This window comes from Poecilia latipinna, unplaced genomic scaffold (assembly GCF_001443285.1).
Source record: "Poecilia latipinna isolate Pla-1442-1.1 unplaced genomic scaffold, P_latipinna-1.0 Scaffold3034, whole genome shotgun sequence".
Taxonomy (NCBI): Eukaryota; Metazoa; Chordata; class Actinopteri; order Cyprinodontiformes; family Poeciliidae; genus Poecilia; species Poecilia latipinna.
This window is the reverse complement of record NW_015115650.1, coordinates 1-18,257: the sequence shown is the minus strand read 5'-3', so window position 1 is coordinate 18,257 and position 18,257 is coordinate 1. Positions and strand designations below refer to the sequence as shown.

Sequence of the window (18,257 nt, the reverse complement as noted above, 5' to 3'; positions counted from 1 at the left end):
TTGGCTGCCTTGTTGCTGAAATGTGCGACACAAATAAACTTTATTAACTGATTGATTTGTGAAAAAGCAGATATGCTGCCCAATCACTTTTTTTACTTAGATTTACTAGAGTCTACAAAAAGCTATAAACTCTAAATGGATTATTACAGTGTATATTTTTAGCAGAAATAGAAATCATTTCATTCCTGTTCTTAAAACGCATTCGGTTTAAATCTGTGTGTAAGTTGTAGTGAAACTGATTATTTAAATATCCACATTAATCTTGAAACCTTTGTGTTTGTAAACATGCTCTACCTCTCCAGCTGTCCCTGGCGCCTTTAGCCGCAGCTTTTATACTCCCCCAAAGCTTCTTTAAGAAACATTCCCCCGGTTCGGCCATCAGGACGACCAGAGCCGCAACGAGGAAGAGCATAACAAACTTCATCCTGCAAAACTAAAACGTGTTTCAACCCAAACTAATAACATATGAAATGAGTAATAAACATAATTAAATGTATTTTACCTCTCAGCAGGCGGAAACGATGCCAGAGGTTCTGGGTAAAGAGGGAAATGAGCGGTGTGCATTTGTCTCATTTTATACTCATCTGTCTTGTGGGCTGGACTCAAGTTTCTCAATCTTGTTGTTGCATCTTTACCTTTTGCAATCATTGTTCTGTGATTCAGGTTTTGCTTCGTCAGATGAAGGTTTCCAACTTCCACCTTCAGAACTGGATCTTTGTGCAATCTGCTTGCATAAGTTAATTAATTGCAATTTGTTCTATAAAATGCTGTTGATCTGGTGAAGCTGCAGAATGTAACATTTATTAAAATAAATGTTTATACCATCCGTTTTCTAACATCCTTGTCCCTTAGTGGAGACAAGGATGGTCGCCAGTCTGTCCCAGGGTAACACAGAGACACCTAGGGACAATTTAGAGAGGCCAATTAACAAGACAGTCCTGTGTTTGGACTGTGGGAGGAAGCTGGAGTACCTGGAGAGAACCCAGCATGCAGAAAGACCGGGAATCGAACCCAGAACCTTCTTGCTGCAAGGCAACAGCTCTACCAACTGCACCACTCATGTTTATACCAAATAAAGTATTTATTTTTGAAATAAAAAATGTTTGAGGCATTAATTTTGTAAACGTGGTTGTGATTCAACATTGAAATCTATAAGATCTGTGTTTGCACATTAATTAGATGTAAATCCCAAACAGGAAGAGGTCAGTTATGCATCATAACTGATGTGTTTGTAAATATATATACATATGAACGACCATACAGTAGATTATTTGAATTAAAGGTTTAATCAAAGCACGTTTGCAGCATCAGCTGGTCTTGCTTAGCAGAAAATTTAACAGGTTTGTGACATTTTTGTCTAATTGCTCTTTATTTTTCTTTATTTTTCTTTATAAGAGTGAAAGCGGAAAAGCTAAATGCTCCGTCTTGCGACCCAAGTGCCGAATTCTGATGTTTGGCGAGTCTTCAGGCGTAGCGATGGCGTTCGGGTTCTTCTGGCTCTTTCTCATATTTCTGTCTGTATCTAGACGAAGGAGAAACTAAACATTAGATCATAAAATGTAATTCATTACAACAATCAGTGTTTAAATGTGAAAAATCTAAAGTCCTTTGACATTAAGTTTGAAACAAATATATCGTATTATAAATTTTATTTATGTGCACAGAAATGTACAACGGTCTATTGGTGCATTCACAGTAAAAAAAATAAAAATAAAATAAATAAAAATTTCCACCAAAATCTCAGAAATGTTTAGATTTATCTCAGAATTAAAAAAAAAAAAAAGAGGAAATTTCTGAGCTCCAAAAATCGAAAATGTGCAAGAAAAAAAGTCAGAAATTTTCCAGAAACATTTGGAAATTTCTGAGTTTCAAAAGTCAAAAACTTTTGAATTTTAAATCTCAGAAATTTCCAGTTTTTTTCCAGACAATTTTGGAGATTAAGCTCAAACTTTCTGAGTTTTTCTGGTAAGTTTTCAACATTTTGAACTCAGAAATTTTCATGTTTATCTAGAAAATGTCTGAGATTAATCTCAAAATTTCTGTGTTTTCTAGCAAATTTAAACTTTTTAAAATCAAAAATTTCCAAGTTTATAGAAATTTAAAAAAATTTTTAGAATTTGAATGTTTTGCTGGAAATTTACGCCTCCTGTTCATTCTCCCTACAGTGGCCCTAATACGCCATTACAGGAACGTTGTGACTGACGGGCCGATTAATTTGTTTGTGAATGAACTTCTATTTTCCATTTTTCAGAAATAGGGTTCTGCTTTTTGAGAACTACATGAACTTTGAACTTAAATGAATCAGAATTAACTTGAATTTTGAACCAGTTCTTGTTGACGGTGATGAGAAAAGCTCACCTTTCTATTTTCTCCAGTCTCCGCTGGTGTCTGTATTCTAAAAGCAGGGAAGGGAAGAAAGTTACTCAGAGTTGGAAAGATAAATTAAAAAGAGTCTCAATCATGTTAACCTTCTTATTTGACATTTTGTGTCTAACCTCTGAATCTTTGTCTGGCTCCTGTAAACATGGACTTGCCCGCTCTCCAAACAGAGCGTAGAAATCCCTCTCCAGGTTCGGCCATCAGGACGACCAGAGAAAGCACGAGAAAGATCATAACACACTTCATCCTGCAAAGCGAAGCACAAATTTAAACATTTAAACCCAATAAAAACCCGTAAACGATATAATTACCTCTCAGCAGGTTGAGACGGCGTCAGAGTTTGTCTTAAAACCGAAGCAGATCTGCATCTGCCTGAGTGTTTTTCCCTAAATCCTCGTCTGTTGCGATGGGTTGGACTGTTTCTCAATGTTAATGTTGCATTTACTTCTATTGCAACCGTTGTTTGGTGTTTCAATCGGTCACCAAACATTGAGAAAGTGTTCGTACCAGATCCAGCTTCCATGTCTGACGAGGACGACGCTTCTTATCGCCCTGGATCAGAAACAGCAGACATGAGAGCGATCACATCAAATGGCTGCAGACGTGTCGCATTTAAACCACAAACCTGAACTGATGATGGAACAAAGTGGCATAAAAATGATACATGGCTTAATATGTACAAGGATTTTATGCATGTTTTGCAGCTGTATTTGGAGTAAATACTTTGAAGAGCCACTTTTATTGCAGACGTAGGTGAAACAAAACATCTCCTTAAAATGCAAAAGCAAAATCTATTTGGTGCAAATATCTTAGCTCACTTACAGTCACTGTTCAGCAAGAGACAGTAGCTTGTTAATTCTCTAATATTAATGAAATAGTACTTTTTTATTAGCGGATTATTTCGCTTGTAACCAGATATTTTTCCCGTTTATGAGTGAAATAATCTGCCAGTGAATCTAGTCATTTTTCATTAATATTAAAGAATTATTGACTTAAAACAAACCCGTATATCTCGCTCAAAAGTTACTTACGAGTTATTTTTGTCTTATTTCAAGTCAATTAAGATATTCGCACTAAGAAACTAGACAAAAGTACTTGATAAGATTGAGTTTCTACATTGCATAACATATTAGCTTTTATTAATATAATTATTATAATTTCTTTTGAACTCTAACTGTTAAGCTGCTGGTGATTTTATACATGTTAGCTGCTGTTTTTTTAATTCATAGAAATAAACATCGAGTTGACTTCAGATCTGGATTTTATGATCTATACTGTCAGGCAGGTTTTTATGCTTTTATAATATCCGGCTTACTGTTAAACAATGCTCTGCATTTTTCTTTTAAAATATTTGTACAGTACATTTAGCATGTTTAAATGTCAAACAGTAATTACACTGAAGTAAATCTACAAAACAAACATTATCTCACTTATAAATTACATTTTTATATGAAGTCTAACATCAGTTTCTTGATCAAATGTAGGATCCATTTTCTCTTGTTTGCAAATCATTTGAAGTCGAACAATATATCATGAAATTACGCATCAAATAATTTAAATATATCAAAATAAATTTGCAAGTTTATTCATGAATCATATCATTGCTTTTATACAAACAAACGTTGGCTATGGCGTAGCGCTTTCTTCTGTATGTTTGCATTTAAAAAGCAATCTTTTTATTCCATCCTTTTCCTCTTTGTGCAAGCAGAAAGCTTTTCCTTAACGTTTATTTGTGATCAGATTAAGTGAATCAGCGCTGATATACTGCCGGCGCCGGCGGCGGCGGCGTGGCTGGTGGTTGCTGGTCCTGCATGTCCTGCTTAGCACTGCAAACAGGAGAAAACACAAAATTAACAGCTTCATAATGGTTCAACCATCAAAACCTCTTGAATAGAAATTAAAATCTTAGGTTGGGGTAACATTTCTAAGATGAAAACAATTCATCCCAAACACGTTGACATAAACAATTTAACATTTCATAAATTATGAAACTGTCAGATGTTGGTGTGTTTCATTTTCTGCTCCTGCCTGGAACAGAATCTACCGTCGCCTAGCAACCTGTCAGCCAATAGAATGAAAGTGTTATTCTGGGTGCGTTTGTTTCCTTCTGCTGGGCGTGCCTGTGTGGCTACTATCAGAAAAAGACCCACATGCGACCAGAGACGTTTTGTCTGAGCAGTGACAAATTTTGAGCACGAGGAGAAAAGTTTGAGAAAACAGTGAGTATTTGAAAGAGAGCAGAAGTTTGGAGTGCAGGTATTACATGAATTCCTGTTTTCAAAATAAAAATGTGTGGCAGAAAAATCCCCCCATGCTTTTGAATTAAAAAAAAACAAAGAAACAAGCCACAATTAGCCAAATGGGGAACAACTAAAGCCTGGCAGCCCGCCAGGCTTATTATACACTTGAGGAAACCCCCCATTTCAGATTTAATAAGTAGTTTTACCGATGATTCAACCACAACCTGTCCTTAAGGAGCATTCATGATGCTGACGAGGCCGCAGATGAAATGAGTTTGACTACATGGCTAAAAATAGGCAGAAGGCAACTATTTATTCGATTGTGTGCTTTTCATAACCGATTAATCTTGTTTTAAAACAACTCAAAGACTCTTAAATTAATTAAGTTCAAAAGTAGATGCCCAAAAAGTTTTACTTACTTTGCCAGTTTCTCTTGTCTCCTTTGGTTCTTATATTCTAAACAGAAAGGAAAAAAATAAATAAATGTATTTCATTTATTCATAATAAATGTCTAAAGGCACAAAAAGTCAATTAATCCAGTCATTTAGTGATATTAAACACCGACTTTGTACCAATTTGATTATTATTAAACATTGCACTCATAATTTAAAACTGCTTTAAAATACTAAAAAGTTGTGCACCAATGCAGTCGAGTTTAATCCGTTTGAGTTGAAATGACTGAAAACAACGAAGAAAATGTTTTCTCCGTTTCACCGCAAAAATACAAAATCTTACCAAATATTTCTGGGTTAGTTTGTCGTGCAAATATTTTAGTACACTTGAAATAAAACAAAACTAACTTAAAAGTATCTTTTCAACATGAAGTAGGAGCTCATTTTAAGTCAATAATTTCATAATATTGATGAGAAACGCAGATTTGTTAAGTGAAATAAGCTGCCAGGAAACATAAGTCTTCCATCAATATTAAAGAATTATTGACTTAATCTCCTATATCTTGCTGAAAAGTTGCCTTAGTACTTTTGAAATAAAGCAAAACAAGTATTTGCACTAGAAACTAGTCCAGAAATACTTGTGTTTTTTCTGTATTTGGTCTGATTTGTGTTTTTTGGGGTCTGATCAGGTACATTTATCTGTTTATCTGCATTTGTCCGGTACTGCATAGCTAACCTTTATATCCCTGCCTGGCGCCATTGTAGATGGCCTTCACGCCTCTCCACAGAGACTTCAGGAAGCACTCTCCGGGTTCGGCCATCAGGACGACCAGCGACATCACAAGAAAGATCGTAACAAACTTCATCCTGCAAAACAAAACTAATGTCAGTTCAAGCTGTTAAAAAATGTAATTTCAGCTACTAGAAATCATCTTTTTACTTGGCAAAGGTTGGAAAAGAGACCACCGGTTGCTGCCAACGAGTCTAGGTGAAAACTTGAAGCCAGTCTGAATTTCTCTCTTTAAATACCTTTTCATGGAAAGGTCTGAGGTTTTTAGTTGCATAAATGCTGACAAAATGGTGATTTTTTCTTTTACCTTCATGTTGTAAGCTTGGGTTGAAATTGGTACCACAACCTCTGATAGGCCATCAAAGCTTCAGAGAAACCACCAGTGGCAGATGCTATCGCTTAGAATTGAGCAAGTTGTTCCAGTTCGTTGGGTAAACTAAACCCAATGGAGCCACCGCATGCTAGCAGATTATTAGCATCCAGTGTTTGATTACTGCATGTTGCACAGGAGCCGCTGGTGAACTGGTTTTCTGTGATTTTAGGGATCATTCACACCAGCCTTTAACCGAACTCCAGTCCGGTTTGTTTGGAGAGGTGTGAATGCACAAATCGATCTCTGATCCGCCTAAAAACCTCGGTCTCGGTTGAAGTGAACTCTGAATGCAGTGTGAATGCAAGCGGACCGGACTCCGCTCCAAAAGCAGGAAGCTAACTACAAGGCTCTGTGGGTTAGTGCAGGTGTTATGCCGGCTGCCATGGCAACAGAGAGCGAGGAAGAGCAGAATATAAACGGTTTAAAGTTGTTCTTCACCAAAGGGAACATTCAGCATTATTTTCCCTTTGCTACTTTTTAAACCTTCAATAAACGACAGAAACTGAACTAATTGTTTGTAGAATATGGCGGTATTCATAACAATCATCAAATAGGAAATTAATGCACTAATATCGACTAATTTACAAAGTAACGTGTTACTGGCATCAGACCAGTTTTTTCAGTAACGAGTTTGCTAACGTGTTGCTTTTTCAGTTTGGATGTTCTGCATTCATGCTGTTGCAACAGACTTTCAGGTCCAGTCACTCTCAGTCATCGTTGCACCGTTTCTTCTTCCAGCTGTGTAACTCTTCACTTGCACAAGTGTGGAAATGTTTGAATTTCACTCTTACAAAACAGTAAACACTGATATGTAACTGAGCAAATAATGGCCTTTTCATAAAACCGATCCATTAACTCCCAATAAAAAATCAAAGTCAGTTGCAGGTAAGGCGGAACAAATGACAAAAATCAGATATATTCTTTCAAGCACAGGAAAAAAACACTTAAAAACAAAACTATGGAAACTTTATTTCTTTCTAATTTAACATAAAAATCCCTCCAAACTCCATTCAAGAAAAACACATAAAGCATCACTGATGATTTTTCTTCATCTGGTTACATTCCTACCTAAAGTTGTCCTGAGATTAAGTGTTTCTGCAGTTTGACATCAAGCTGCAAATTACAGTAAAAATTCACTTCTTTTTAAATGAACGTTTTTATATTAATACTTGGTTTCTTGTTTTGTGTATGACAGCATCATCCTGACTGTGTGCTTTCACTGGAAAACAAAAATCATCCTCATTTCAAAGTTGCTCAAATGTTTGTACCAGATGACGGAGCAGGTGGGTGTGACACCACAAAGTTTTGAAACAAATTTTAAAAAAAAAGTTGTTTTTTTTACATCTTTCTTTCTGGAAAATATGTCGACACCTAACAGCTGTTTTTCCTTTTTAGAAAAAAAAGTGCTTTTCTCAGTGTGAATGTCAGTAAATTCGGTCCAAATTAAAATATCAACTTAGTAAACAAACTAATCCTTATTATTTATTATTTGAGACATTTAATGGAGAGTTTGTTAACAGAATCATTCTCTGGGTTATCACATCATGATAAAAATAAATGATTTAGGATCACGAATAGGTCATTTATTTTTCACTTTATTTAAATATTTTCCTCATGTATTGATGCGTCAGAATCATCCATGGCTTTTAGGTCAGTTCTGGTTTGGATTCATTTAATCACCAAATTGTAAAATTAATGTAGCTGAAATGTCCAGTTCTAAGAAAATCAAACTGCTTTTTACAGTTTTACACGTTTCCAAGAGTGAAAACAAGAAAAAGAAGAAAAATCCTCCATCCTTTTTCCCTTTAAAGACTTTTCTGTGATATTTATTCTTTACAGTTTTATTCTGAAAGTGTTTGGTTACAGTGGATTTTATTTAGGGGTATCAAAGTAAAACATGATCAATGCAAATTGATCTACATAAACCTATTAAATACTTTAAAGTCTGAGGTTGTAAAACTTTGCATGTTTTCTACTAATGAGACAATTTCAGCTAAAATCTATATTGTGTAAAAATCTATATTGTTTTTTGCCGTCTCCATTTTTTAGTCATAAAAGCTGAAAATTAAATATAACAACAATAAGTTTTTGTTGGAAAACAATTTAAAAAGTACAAAAAACAAGTCTTTTTAGTCTTTGTGGTGAATACTGTTGCTTTCCCTGCAGTTAAGCTTTGTTTTCTTATCAGTTTATTTCTTTATGAGTTGATCTGTTTCCTGTTTCATGTGAGGAAGGGCGGACACAACCGAACGAGTTCAACCGTAAAACCGAAGGGTGTTCTCACACCTTCTTCTTCTGACGTCCCTAAAAGTTCAGCCCTGAGGCTCAGCCTCTTCTTTCTGAAGACTTTCATCACATGAAAATAAGTTAAAACAATTCTTGGTTTGAATTTCCTCTACTTGTACTCTAAACAGTCAAAAAGCAGATTTAATATTATTTTAAGACCTTTTTGGATTTAATACTAGACTCAGAAGCGTATAATATGTTCTTCCACTTATTTCACAACAATCAGCCTCACATTAAGAAAAACTCTGAAAGAGCCAAATAACTGGTAAATTAGAAAATATACTGCCAAAAACCTAAACCTTAGCAACTATTTTTGGTCTAGTTTCTAATGTAAATATCTTAGTTTTGTTTAATTTAATCTGTACTAACATACGTAACTTTTCATCAAGATACTGGAGCTTGTTTTAAGTCAATAATTATTGAAAATAATGCGAGAAGTATCGGATCCATTGGCAGATTATTCCACTTCAAACAGGAGAAATGTCTTTATGTATCTGCACGAATTATTGACTTAAAACAAGGTTATATAATCTGCTGAAAAATTACTTTTAACTTAGTTTTTTTCTGACTTCAAGTGTGGTAGAAACTAGACAAACATATTAGGTCGGATTTTATGTTTTTGAAGTGTACAAGGTTTCCTAAATGATTTTGTGAACTTTAGTTTATTAACTCGTCTCTATTTTAAGTGTCTCCAATAATACATGACTGCCTTATTACTCTCATGGTTTAAATACTTTATAGCAAAACTGCAAGACACAACATTGTGTCTCATCACTACTTATCAAGTATTTCTAGTTTCTGGTGCAAATATCTTTGTACACTTGAAATAAAACAAAACTAACTTAAACTCAACAATTCCTTCATATTGCTGAAAAAGTTCTAGTTCAACTGTCAGATTATTTCACAAATTATTTTCCATGTTATTAGTGAAATGATCTGCCAGTGGAACTTGAACAGGGTTGCTAGGCGACAGGCTGGGCTTGGGTGGTGTTGCTAGGTAACGGCACCAATGGAACTAGAACTTTTTCATTACTATTAAGGAATTATTGACTTAAAACAAGCTCTAATATTCTTGATGAAAGTTTACTTTTAAGTTAGTTTTCTCTTATTTTAACTATGAATACATTTGCAGCAAAATCTAGATTAAAAAGAACAAAAATTTTGTGTTTTTGCAGCGAAGACCTTCTTGTCATGCACTATGTGTCCAACTCTCTGTGTAATCTTACCTGAATTTCAGATATTGCCAGTTGAACATTAGTCCTGTAATCTTATTTCATTTTATAAAACTTTGAAACTGTGCATCAAGAGTTACAGAAAATGATTTTATTTGCATGTCACTTTTGACAAAACTCTCTGCAGCTTTACGTACAATGCGGTATGCTTTGGCTGCACTCTGTACAGCTTCGTTGGTTTATTTTTCATTTTGCAAACAGATGCCACAACAGCAAAGTATTCAGAACTGATTCAACATAAAGAAGGTTGAAAAATGTTTAGAACCAAGAACTGCTGGCATATCTACAGTGGCCTCTTGTATCTAATCAAAGCGACGACGTGCAGATTGGAAGGAGCGTTTGTCCAACTGCTGCTGGTCCAGATCTTCCTGGTCCAGTTGATCCTGGTCCAGTTGATCCTGGTCCTGTTGGTCCTGGTCCTGTTGGTCCTGGTCCTGTTGATCCTGGTCCTGCTGGTCCTGGTCCTGTTGATCCTGATCTAATTGATCCTGGTCCACTTGTTGCTGGTTTAGTTGATCCTGGTCCACTTGTTGCTGGTTTAGTTGATCCTGGTCCAGTTGCTGTTGGTCTGCTTGCACTTCTGCAGCTTTTCCCCTCCCATGAATCAATCTGGTAGGAGAAAAATCAAGTTCACAGTTCAACGTATCAAAATAGCTGACAACAAAACAGTTGACTTATTTAAAAGAACCAATTCTAAATCTGTTTCTTACTTACATGAACGAACCAATGCTAAATGTTTTTATTTTATTTCAATGAGCCAAATCCTAGATGTTTTTACATTTTTAAATAAACTAATGCTAAATGTTTTTATCCACTTATATCAACTTATTTTTACTTGCGAATGCCGTGAACTGCATGATGGATTCCCTTAAAGATCCATCCAAAGATGCAGTCTCCTGGCTGAGCCATCAGGACAACCATGGACAGCACGAGAAAAAGCGTCGTACACTTCATCCTGCAAAAAATTAAAAACCATTCCTCTGTCATTGGCTAAGAAGTACATCTAGGTAAAATTAGACTGAGAATGAAGCTGAGAGTATTTGGTTCCTACCTTTCCACTGACTGATCAGATGCTGTTTGTGTGAGAAGATGATGATCTGCATCGTGGCAGAAAGCTGCACCCTCCTATATATGTGCATGAATGAGGAATTTGTAATATTGTGAAACACCGTGTGATTTTGCAAAAATCACTGTGTTTTTTGCAAACAAACACACACTCACACACACAGTGCAGAGAGTCATTCTGGAAACTTCTAACCTCTTTAAAGACTATCTTGGTCGCAGCGTTTCCGTCAAAGCACTACAACTTAAAAAAAAAAATAGTCTGGAAATACGGACAAATTTCAATGGACAAGTTCATCTTTTTTTTTTTATCTGTTTTTTGATCTTTTTTTGATCTGTCATTTGGGCCTCGAAAAATTTAATTGAAGATAATTTTAATCTTTTTTAGTCGTAATTTAACCGTGGCTGTTGGGAAAGCACAGAAATCAGGTACAGTGAGCTGTGGAGTAACCCAGGGATGCGTTCTTGATTCATTCATGCCACCATAACTTTACCGCTTCTAGCTGCCTGAATGCGATTAAAGCTGGAAGTCCTGGATGGGATGAAACTCCTGCTGCTAAATACGAGTAAAACTTTGGGACGTTTCTGATTAGCCACTCGTTTAGTAGCCGTCACACCTCACCGGCTAGGGAAGTGGGATAAAACTGCGAAAAATTAAACTCTAGACAACAAATACTTTCAACCTGGATTTACCATGAGCTTTTTTTTAAATGTATTTATTTATTTACTTTTTTTTTTTAAAAGAAGTCAGAAACAAATATGAAATTACAAGTCCATGGAGAGGAATAGGGCCACTGAAAAAATATTAATTCTGACTTTTTTCTCAAAATTTGTTTTTCTCAGAATTTTGACTTTTGATCTCAGAAGATTAACATCTAATTTCTAAGAAAAACACCAGAATCCTGTGATTAAACTCAGAATTTTTACTTTAATTCAGATTTTTCAAACTAAAGTCAGAATTATAAGAAAAAGTCAAAATTTAGATATTAAAGCACAATTACGAGATTTTCAGGATTAAAGTCAGGATTCTGAGTTTAAAGTTTTCCATATTAAACATTATGAAGCCTTCCAACAACAAAATAATCTTTGTTTTATTGTTGACATTAATCTCCCTGATAAAAGTTGCTTAATTTTTGACTCGGCTTTCAGAAGTTCAACTTTGGTTGCCATCCAGGGCGTAAATCCCTTCTCATTATTGGGGGCGAAGATGAACAGGAAAATTTCTTAAGACCAATTTTTCGGGGGCGACAAAGTTACAGTGAAAAGTAATGTAAAATGTGGTTTAAATAGTTTTTAAACCACATTCTAGCTGTAGGACCAAAAGTCACTAGTCATGCACATCAGATGTTTTTCTCAGTAAGCAACTTATTGAGAAATAAAACTAAAACTCAAATGTTGCTTCTTTGTTCAGTCTGACTGATTTAATCTCTGCTACACCTTTACAAAATTTTAAGGTTCTAAATAAAAAAAGCTTTAATGAATAACTTCTCTTAATAAAATTCCTCATAAACATTGATTTATTGAAATGGTTCCCAAAACAAGTTATGGGTTATTTAAATTATAACTTGTTAAGTTGCTTTATTTTTAAGCCTTTTTTAGTTTTGCCATGGTGACGGAGAACCAACAGGTAGATAGGAATGAATATCTGGGGGATATTATATCTTAAATGTAATATTTAAAGCACCCGGGTTTATATGGAAAAATATTCAGATTTTATTTTGTGATTTTAAAGGCTCTACGTTGAAGACAGTGAGAAATAAAGGCAGCTTTCTGTTTTTTCTATCAGTTTTTGGCTCCCACACAGAGCTGGTCCACTTGCTCAGCCTCTCCTCCCGTTTCAAACTCTTCTAATTAACTAAACGTGAAAGAGTTAAATATGAGTGAGATGTTTGCTACTTTTGACAAAAAAGCTTAAGTCTATGAAAGCAAAGTAGCAGCTTTGCTAATGAGCCAGCTCATCATGATTTAGCTAAAGTAATAGAATAACAAACTGCAGTCTGATCTTTATTGTTAATGTGTTTCTTATTGAGCAGTGAAAGTAAATAAAATGTGTTACATGTGTTTTAAGTATTTACTTACTGGAGGGTTTTATTCTTGTGCTGCAGGGCTACAGCTAACAGCTAGCTCCTTCAGTGGCTCTGACCAGCCTGTGCCATTCAGCCAGCTGTTGCTCTTCCTTCAAGCTGGACTGAACCATTGTTCTAGTAATGGTAGGGGGGACCTAAAAATTAATTCTTATTTTGTTCTGAGATAAATGGCAGATTTAGTTTGTTCTTTGTTTCTTATGTCTTTTCATATTGATATTATTTAAATGCAAATGTTTCTTAAATGATTTTTTTGGGGGGACAATTCTAGACTTTTCCAAGATTGGGGGGGTGCGGACCCCACCAACCCCCCCGGGATTTACGCCTATGGTTGCCGTTGAAGCAGGCGCCTTGTTTCACTGTAGACTTCACACATTTTCACAGGGTTTTGTTTTGACCAATCCTTTAGTCTACTTCAATTTTGTTTGTAAATTCAAAATATCTGAAATGAATTAGTGCAGACTCAGCGAGACTTTTGAGGTCCTCTCTCCTGCTGCGAAGCGTCTCAGCTTTAAATTTCATGGGTTTTTTATTGGCATGCGTACATTATTCCAAAGCTGTGAAGAAAATTATCAAATTAACCCAGTAACTAAGATTAAAGATGAGCGTGTTTGTTAATCTCCGGTTCAGGTCTCCTGACTCGCTGTCTGACTCTGGAGCGACAGAGACTGTGAATGTCAGTCAGACTTACTGTAACACAGGAAGGACAGATTTTGCATCTCGGCTCATGAAATAACTATCTTAGCCAAGTCAGTTTGAATTAAATTATTCTAAGAATTGTTGGATCTCCTACACACTGCAAAAACACAAAATCTTAACAAATGATTTTTATTTCTTTCAGACAGATATAGGAGCCTATTTTACGTCAATAATTTGTCAATATTGATTTCTAAAAAGTACTATTTCCACTAGAAGATTATTTTATTGATAATATGGGAAGAATGATAACTTTTTATATATATCAATACTGAATAATTGTTGGCTCAAAACAAGCTTCTATTTTTGCTGAAAAGTTTCTTGTAAGTTAGTTTTGTCTTATTTTAAGTGCACTGAGATATTTGCAGAAAAACATTTGGTGTTTCTGCAGAAGTCCAGTCTGCTCTGTCTGATGTCCAGATTAAATCTAAAGTATTTTCATTCCTCAACCACGTTCACTTCTTCTCCCATGATGGAAATTACATTTTGAAATGACCCTTTTTCTTTCTAAATCCACTGTTTGGAAGTTTTCAGACCAAATGTCATTGTGCTTGAATCAGTAAAAGTGGACCTAGCAGCTCTTATAGCTTATGATTACAAATTTCCACCAATAAAAAACCACATTTCTTAACTTATTTTCTTTATATCAGATACAAATTGATATTCATGTGCAATTTCTATCTGTTGTTGATCAAATGACACTTTAACAAGCAGACAAACTGTATATTTTTAGAAAAAGTTTGACCAATAACTTGTTGGGAAAAACCTGATTTGAAAGCAGCCTCAGGTTTGGCCTAATTAAATCGTCGCTGAGCAAACTTGTCTTTCAGAGAGCGTTTGTCCAGCTGCTCTTTTTGCAGCTGGTCCAACTGCTGCTGATCCAGTTTCTGATCCAAATGCATCTGGTCCAGTTGATGCTCGTCTGCTTGTTGTTTTGTTTCTTTCCCATGAATTAGGAAAGGAAAGAAACAAAGAAACAGGGCAGTTATGTAACTGATAATTCATGTTTTCTTATTAATGATGTTGAGACGTGATGAGAAATCAATTTCGGAAATAAGAGCAGCAGAAAAATGTGATATTTACCTAGAAATGCCATGAATGGCGTGAGCAATGAGACCAAAAACATCCCTCTCCAGGCTGAGCCAACAGGACAACCAAGGACAGCACCAGAAATGCTGCGCTGCACTTCATCCTGCAAGGAAAAAGACAAATATATGCACGTAAATATACGAACAACTATTCAAATAATGGTAATCATTTATTTAAATTATTTGCTTACATGAATTTGTACACTCAGTATGGTGAAATGTTAAATTTCCTTAAACATTCTCAGGTAATTTCAGGTCAAAAGTTCAGTTCTTTCCTGAGACCTGGAGTGAAAACGCTGCAGGGTCACAGTGGTGGTTATGAGCTGCTGCTGCTCTATAAACACATCCATCTGTGTTTGTTATAATATTGTGAAACTGGTTTGCAACATTGCAAAAGCTGGACGGTGATGATTATGGCATGTGGGCCAGATGGTTGACCATCTAATCTGAGATTACAGCAAAGTTGGGTAAGACAAACTTTCACTTTTTTAACTTCAAGCTGTAAAAATACAAAACATTACCAAGTAATTTTATCTATCTTCTGTTGAAAATATCTTAGTTTCATCTTATTTTAACTGTACTAACTTAACTAACTTAACTTTGTTGTTGTTTTAAATAATTTCTTAAATTTGATAAAATTCTAGTTCCACTGGCAGATTAAAAAACAAGATATTTTTCCATGTTATAAGTGAAAAATAATCTGATGTTTTGATGTTTACTAAAGATTAACATCAATTAATTGGTGAATAATTTGATGGTATGGGACCGATTCCTGACTGACAAATCAATGAAACAGAAAACAATTTATATTTTTCTATATTGTATGTTCTGTAGTATTGGTATTTAATATAGCATTAGTAACATAACATATGATGAAGTTATTACAGAGGGCTCTTTTAAAAGCTCTAACATTTTTTCATCTAAAAAGATAAAGGAAGTAAGTTTCATGTTCTCATTCCTCTAAAAGTTTCACTGCAAAAACAAAATCTTACCAAGTATTTTGGTCTAGACGTAAGTGCAAATATCCCAATGAGACAAAACTAACTTACAAGTAACTTCTCACCAATAAACATGAACTTGTTTAAGTCAATAGTTCCTTAATATTGATGGAAAGTTCTAGTTCCACGGGCGTCGTTACCTAGCAACGCCTGCCATGCCCCGCCCCGTCTCCTAGCAACCCAGTTCTAGTGCCACTGGCAGATTATTTCACTAATTGCAAGGTATTTTCCCCATAATTTAATTGAAATAACCTGCCAATGGAACTAGTGGTAGAGCACAAACTAGCCAGTTTAAAGTCTCATTTTAGTCACACTTCAGTCCTGGCTTTGAATAGGCCATTCATTCAGACTTCCTGGTGCTTCAGATCATTTTCTGCTGCATAACCCAAAAACAGTTGAACTTTAAGTCCAACTTTAGTTTTTTGTTTTTTTTTTCTTTAACAATTTTCTGGTAAAAAAAAAAAAAAGCAACATTCATGGTTCACAATTTGTCCAGTGTCAACATTGAGTACTAAATTATAAGTACTAAATTTGAGTTTATTTGGCCCAGTAAAATTAAATTCACACAAATTTTGATATAAACCTGCAATCTAAAGGTTGATCAAGAAAAGTGAAAGATTCTCTTTTGTATAAATCTGACATTAACAGATGGAAATAATACACAAACAGTTCAGTTTATTGTTCTGCCAAGCCATTTTTTATTTATCAGATAATTGTATCAAAATCAATTTAGCAAAAATCCTTCAGGAAAAGCAAAATGCATGTTTATTTTGTAAACAGGTCGGGCAACTTGACCCAAATTATATTTGGGTCGTTGCCTAATAACGCTGAAAATCCTTGCGTTGCTGAAATGAACGTTTTTGCATTTGTAGCTGGTCTTTGTCCTGCTGGTCCAGTTCTTGCTGGTCCACCTGCTGGTCCACCTGCTGGTCGGCTTGTTCCATTGCCTGCTTCTTTCCAAGGACACCCCTAAGAGAAAAGTTCAGTAGGAAAGAGCACAGAGAGATGAGGGTTAAAAAGTATAAGTTGTATATTTGGCAAATTGACGTTTTGTTCCCTTACGATTTTTAAGATGTTACCAAGAACTTAAACATCTTACCTGGCGCATCGTCCCAAAATATGTCCGATAAAACCTTCTCCAGGTTCAGCCATAAGCACAACCATGGACACCACCAGGAATACCACAGCCAACTTCATCCTGCTGAAGAAGAAAAACTCCAATGAACACTTTTGTCTGAATGCTATAAATAGCTCACTTTGATACAGAATATTTTTAAAATGTCTTCTTTGGGGCGATTAGCATCTGTTTTGGTCACGAAGGAGGGACAGAAAACTTTCCTCAAAGTTTGTGATCAATATTTTCATGCCAGTTCTTTAATTTTCAAACTAATTGGCAGAAAATTCCAGGTTTCTTAAATATTCATATGTAAATTCAGCCAAAATGTATTTATTTCTCACCTTTTTTCTGGAGGTTGACAGTTGAGTTTCACCAACGTTGGTAATCGATGTGCTGATGGACTGCTGTCCCTCTCTATATATATCTGTGTCTAACTGTGAGTTACTCATCATAATGCAAAACTGTCTAAAATTTTGCAAAAACAGCGTGTAAAGATCTGACCCAAAAGTTGCATCAGACAAACACCAAAGTGAATTCAGACGAACTGGTGATAAGAATTTAGCAATTCGATGGTTTGTGATATTTAGGTTTCTGTTTTTACATTTCAAGTTTCTAATCATCAAACTGCTTCAATGTAAGACAAAGAAACTGGAATATTTACAAAAACATCACTCAGAGAAAAGGGGGTTGAATAGTTTTTACACACCGCACTTTTCAGTTCTTTTAATGAAAGAATATTTTTGAGTCATGTATAAAGGGACATGGGGAAAAAAGGGATTCTGAGTTAGTTTCTCAAGATCCCGTGAAATGTTTGAAAAATCAGGAGTTTGTTTTTTTGGGTGGAAAGGCGTGTTTATTACACACACACCTCTGGAGTGTGTCAGTTTAGGAACCAGAGCAGTTCTAGTGAGGTCCAGATGCATAGAAAGTACTAAAATCACCCTAAATTGGAGTTTCACAAATCACAAACTGTCTTAAATGTTTTGCTACTAAGACAGAATAATCCAGTCTGGGTTTGAAGAGTTTAGGTGTTGTAGTTTTTTAACTAGAGTAGATTAAAGATGCTGAAGGGAGTGAAAAATTTGGTGGAATCACCCATTTCCCAAATCAGAAGCTGCAATCGGAAACCAACTTCAGCTTCGTGTCTCTTTGCATGATGTCCTCATCTGGGACGTCTCTAGGAAACGATGAAAATTGACCTCCATGTCTCTCGTTTAGATTCCACTACCAGCTTTACAGAAACTGTATAAAAGCCTTTTCACCCAAAAAGGAACTTAAAACTAAGGCTGCATTCACACTGCAGCCTGAACTGACACAATTCTGATATTTTTAATTTTATTTTATTTTACAAAATGTGACCTGTATCAGATCTTTTCATGACAGCCTGATACACAGGTCTGATTCTTTTCGAATAAAACCCAGGCCACTTGGGAATCCGATACGTATCCGATTCAAATGTGACCAAGGCCGTTTCTCAATACTCAAGAACTCAAGAACGTACTTGCGTTCTTGAGTTCTTG

The 18,257-nt window shown here is 35.4% G+C and overlaps 3 protein-coding genes and 1 long non-coding RNA gene across 5 annotated transcripts; all 4 read right to left on the bottom strand.

Annotated features, from left to right (window-relative positions):
* Positions 1-339: 339 nt before the first annotated feature.
* On the bottom strand, positions 340-695 carry LOC106939939 (uncharacterized). The gene is made up of 2 exons (XR_001422956.1): positions 503-695; positions 340-425 (listed from the first exon to the last, which is right to left on the bottom strand). It is a non-coding gene; the product is annotated as an uncharacterized LOC106939939 (long non-coding RNA).
* Positions 696-4,074: 3,379 nt separating this feature from the next.
* On the bottom strand, positions 4,075-6,023 carry LOC106939941 (pleurocidin-like peptide WF3). The gene is made up of 4 exons (XM_015022521.1): positions 5,952-6,023; positions 5,748-5,878; positions 5,039-5,075; positions 4,075-4,205 (listed from the first exon to the last, which is right to left on the bottom strand). The coding sequence occupies exons 2-4, from the start codon at positions 5,875-5,877 to the stop codon at positions 4,130-4,132; spliced, it is 243 nt and encodes an 80-aa protein (XP_014878007.1). The 5' UTR covers position 5,878; positions 5,952-6,023; the 3' UTR covers positions 4,075-4,129.
* Positions 6,024-9,761: 3,738 nt separating this feature from the next.
* Positions 9,762-12,897, bottom strand: LOC106939938 (dicentracin-like). Its single transcript, XM_015022517.1, has 4 exons — positions 12,834-12,897; positions 10,744-10,817; positions 10,528-10,647; positions 9,762-10,301 (listed from the first exon to the last, which is right to left on the bottom strand). Exons 3-4 carry the CDS (start codon positions 10,644-10,646, stop codon positions 9,995-9,997), a joined length of 426 nt encoding a protein of 141 aa, XP_014878003.1. The 5' UTR covers position 10,647; positions 10,744-10,817; positions 12,834-12,897; the 3' UTR covers positions 9,762-9,994.
* Positions 12,898-16,289: 3,392 nt separating this feature from the next.
* On the bottom strand, positions 16,290-17,187 carry LOC106939940 (dicentracin-like). 2 transcript variants are annotated; one of them, XM_015022518.1, is made up of 3 exons: positions 17,079-17,187; positions 16,720-16,821; positions 16,290-16,589 (listed from the first exon to the last, which is right to left on the bottom strand). In XM_015022518.1, exons 2-3 carry the CDS (start codon positions 16,815-16,817, stop codon positions 16,439-16,441), a joined length of 249 nt encoding a protein of 82 aa, XP_014878004.1. In that variant the 5' UTR covers positions 16,818-16,821; positions 17,079-17,187; the 3' UTR covers positions 16,290-16,438. The 2 variants fall into 2 exon arrangements, with proteins under 2 accessions (XP_014878004.1, XP_014878005.1); XM_015022519.1 differs by having other exon boundaries at positions 16,720-16,818; positions 17,079-17,156.
* Between the last annotated feature and the right edge of the window lie 1,070 nt (positions 17,188-18,257).

Excerpts from the sequence above, each read along its gene's own strand:
- LOC106939941 (XM_015022521.1), bottom strand. The coding sequence starts at position 5,877 with ATGAAGTTTGTTACGATCTTTCTTGTGATGTCGCTGGTCGTCCTGATG. Across the intron at positions 5,076-5,747 it reads CGCCAGGCAGGGATATAAAG|AATATAAGAACCAAAGGAGA; the intron begins GTTAGCTATGCA and ends CTTTCTGTTTAG. Across the intron at positions 4,206-5,038 it reads AGACAAGAGAAACTGGCAAA|TGCTAAGCAGGACATGCAGG; the intron begins GTAAGTAAAACT and ends TCCTGTTTGCAG.
- LOC106939938 (XM_015022517.1), bottom strand. The coding sequence starts at position 10,646 with ATGAAGTGTACGACGCTTTTTCTCGTGCTGTCCATGGTTGTCCTGATG. Across the intron at positions 10,302-10,527 it reads GCAGTTCACGGCATTCGCAA|ATTGATTCATGGGAGGGGAA; the intron begins GTAAAAATAAGT and ends TTCTCCTACCAG.
- LOC106939940 (XM_015022518.1), bottom strand. The coding sequence starts at position 16,817 with ATGAAGTTGGCTGTGGTATTCCTGGTGGTGTCCATGGTTGTGCTTATG. Across the intron at positions 16,590-16,719 it reads ATTTTGGGACGATGCGCCAG|GGGTGTCCTTGGAAAGAAGC; the intron begins GTAAGATGTTTA and ends CTTTTCTCTTAG.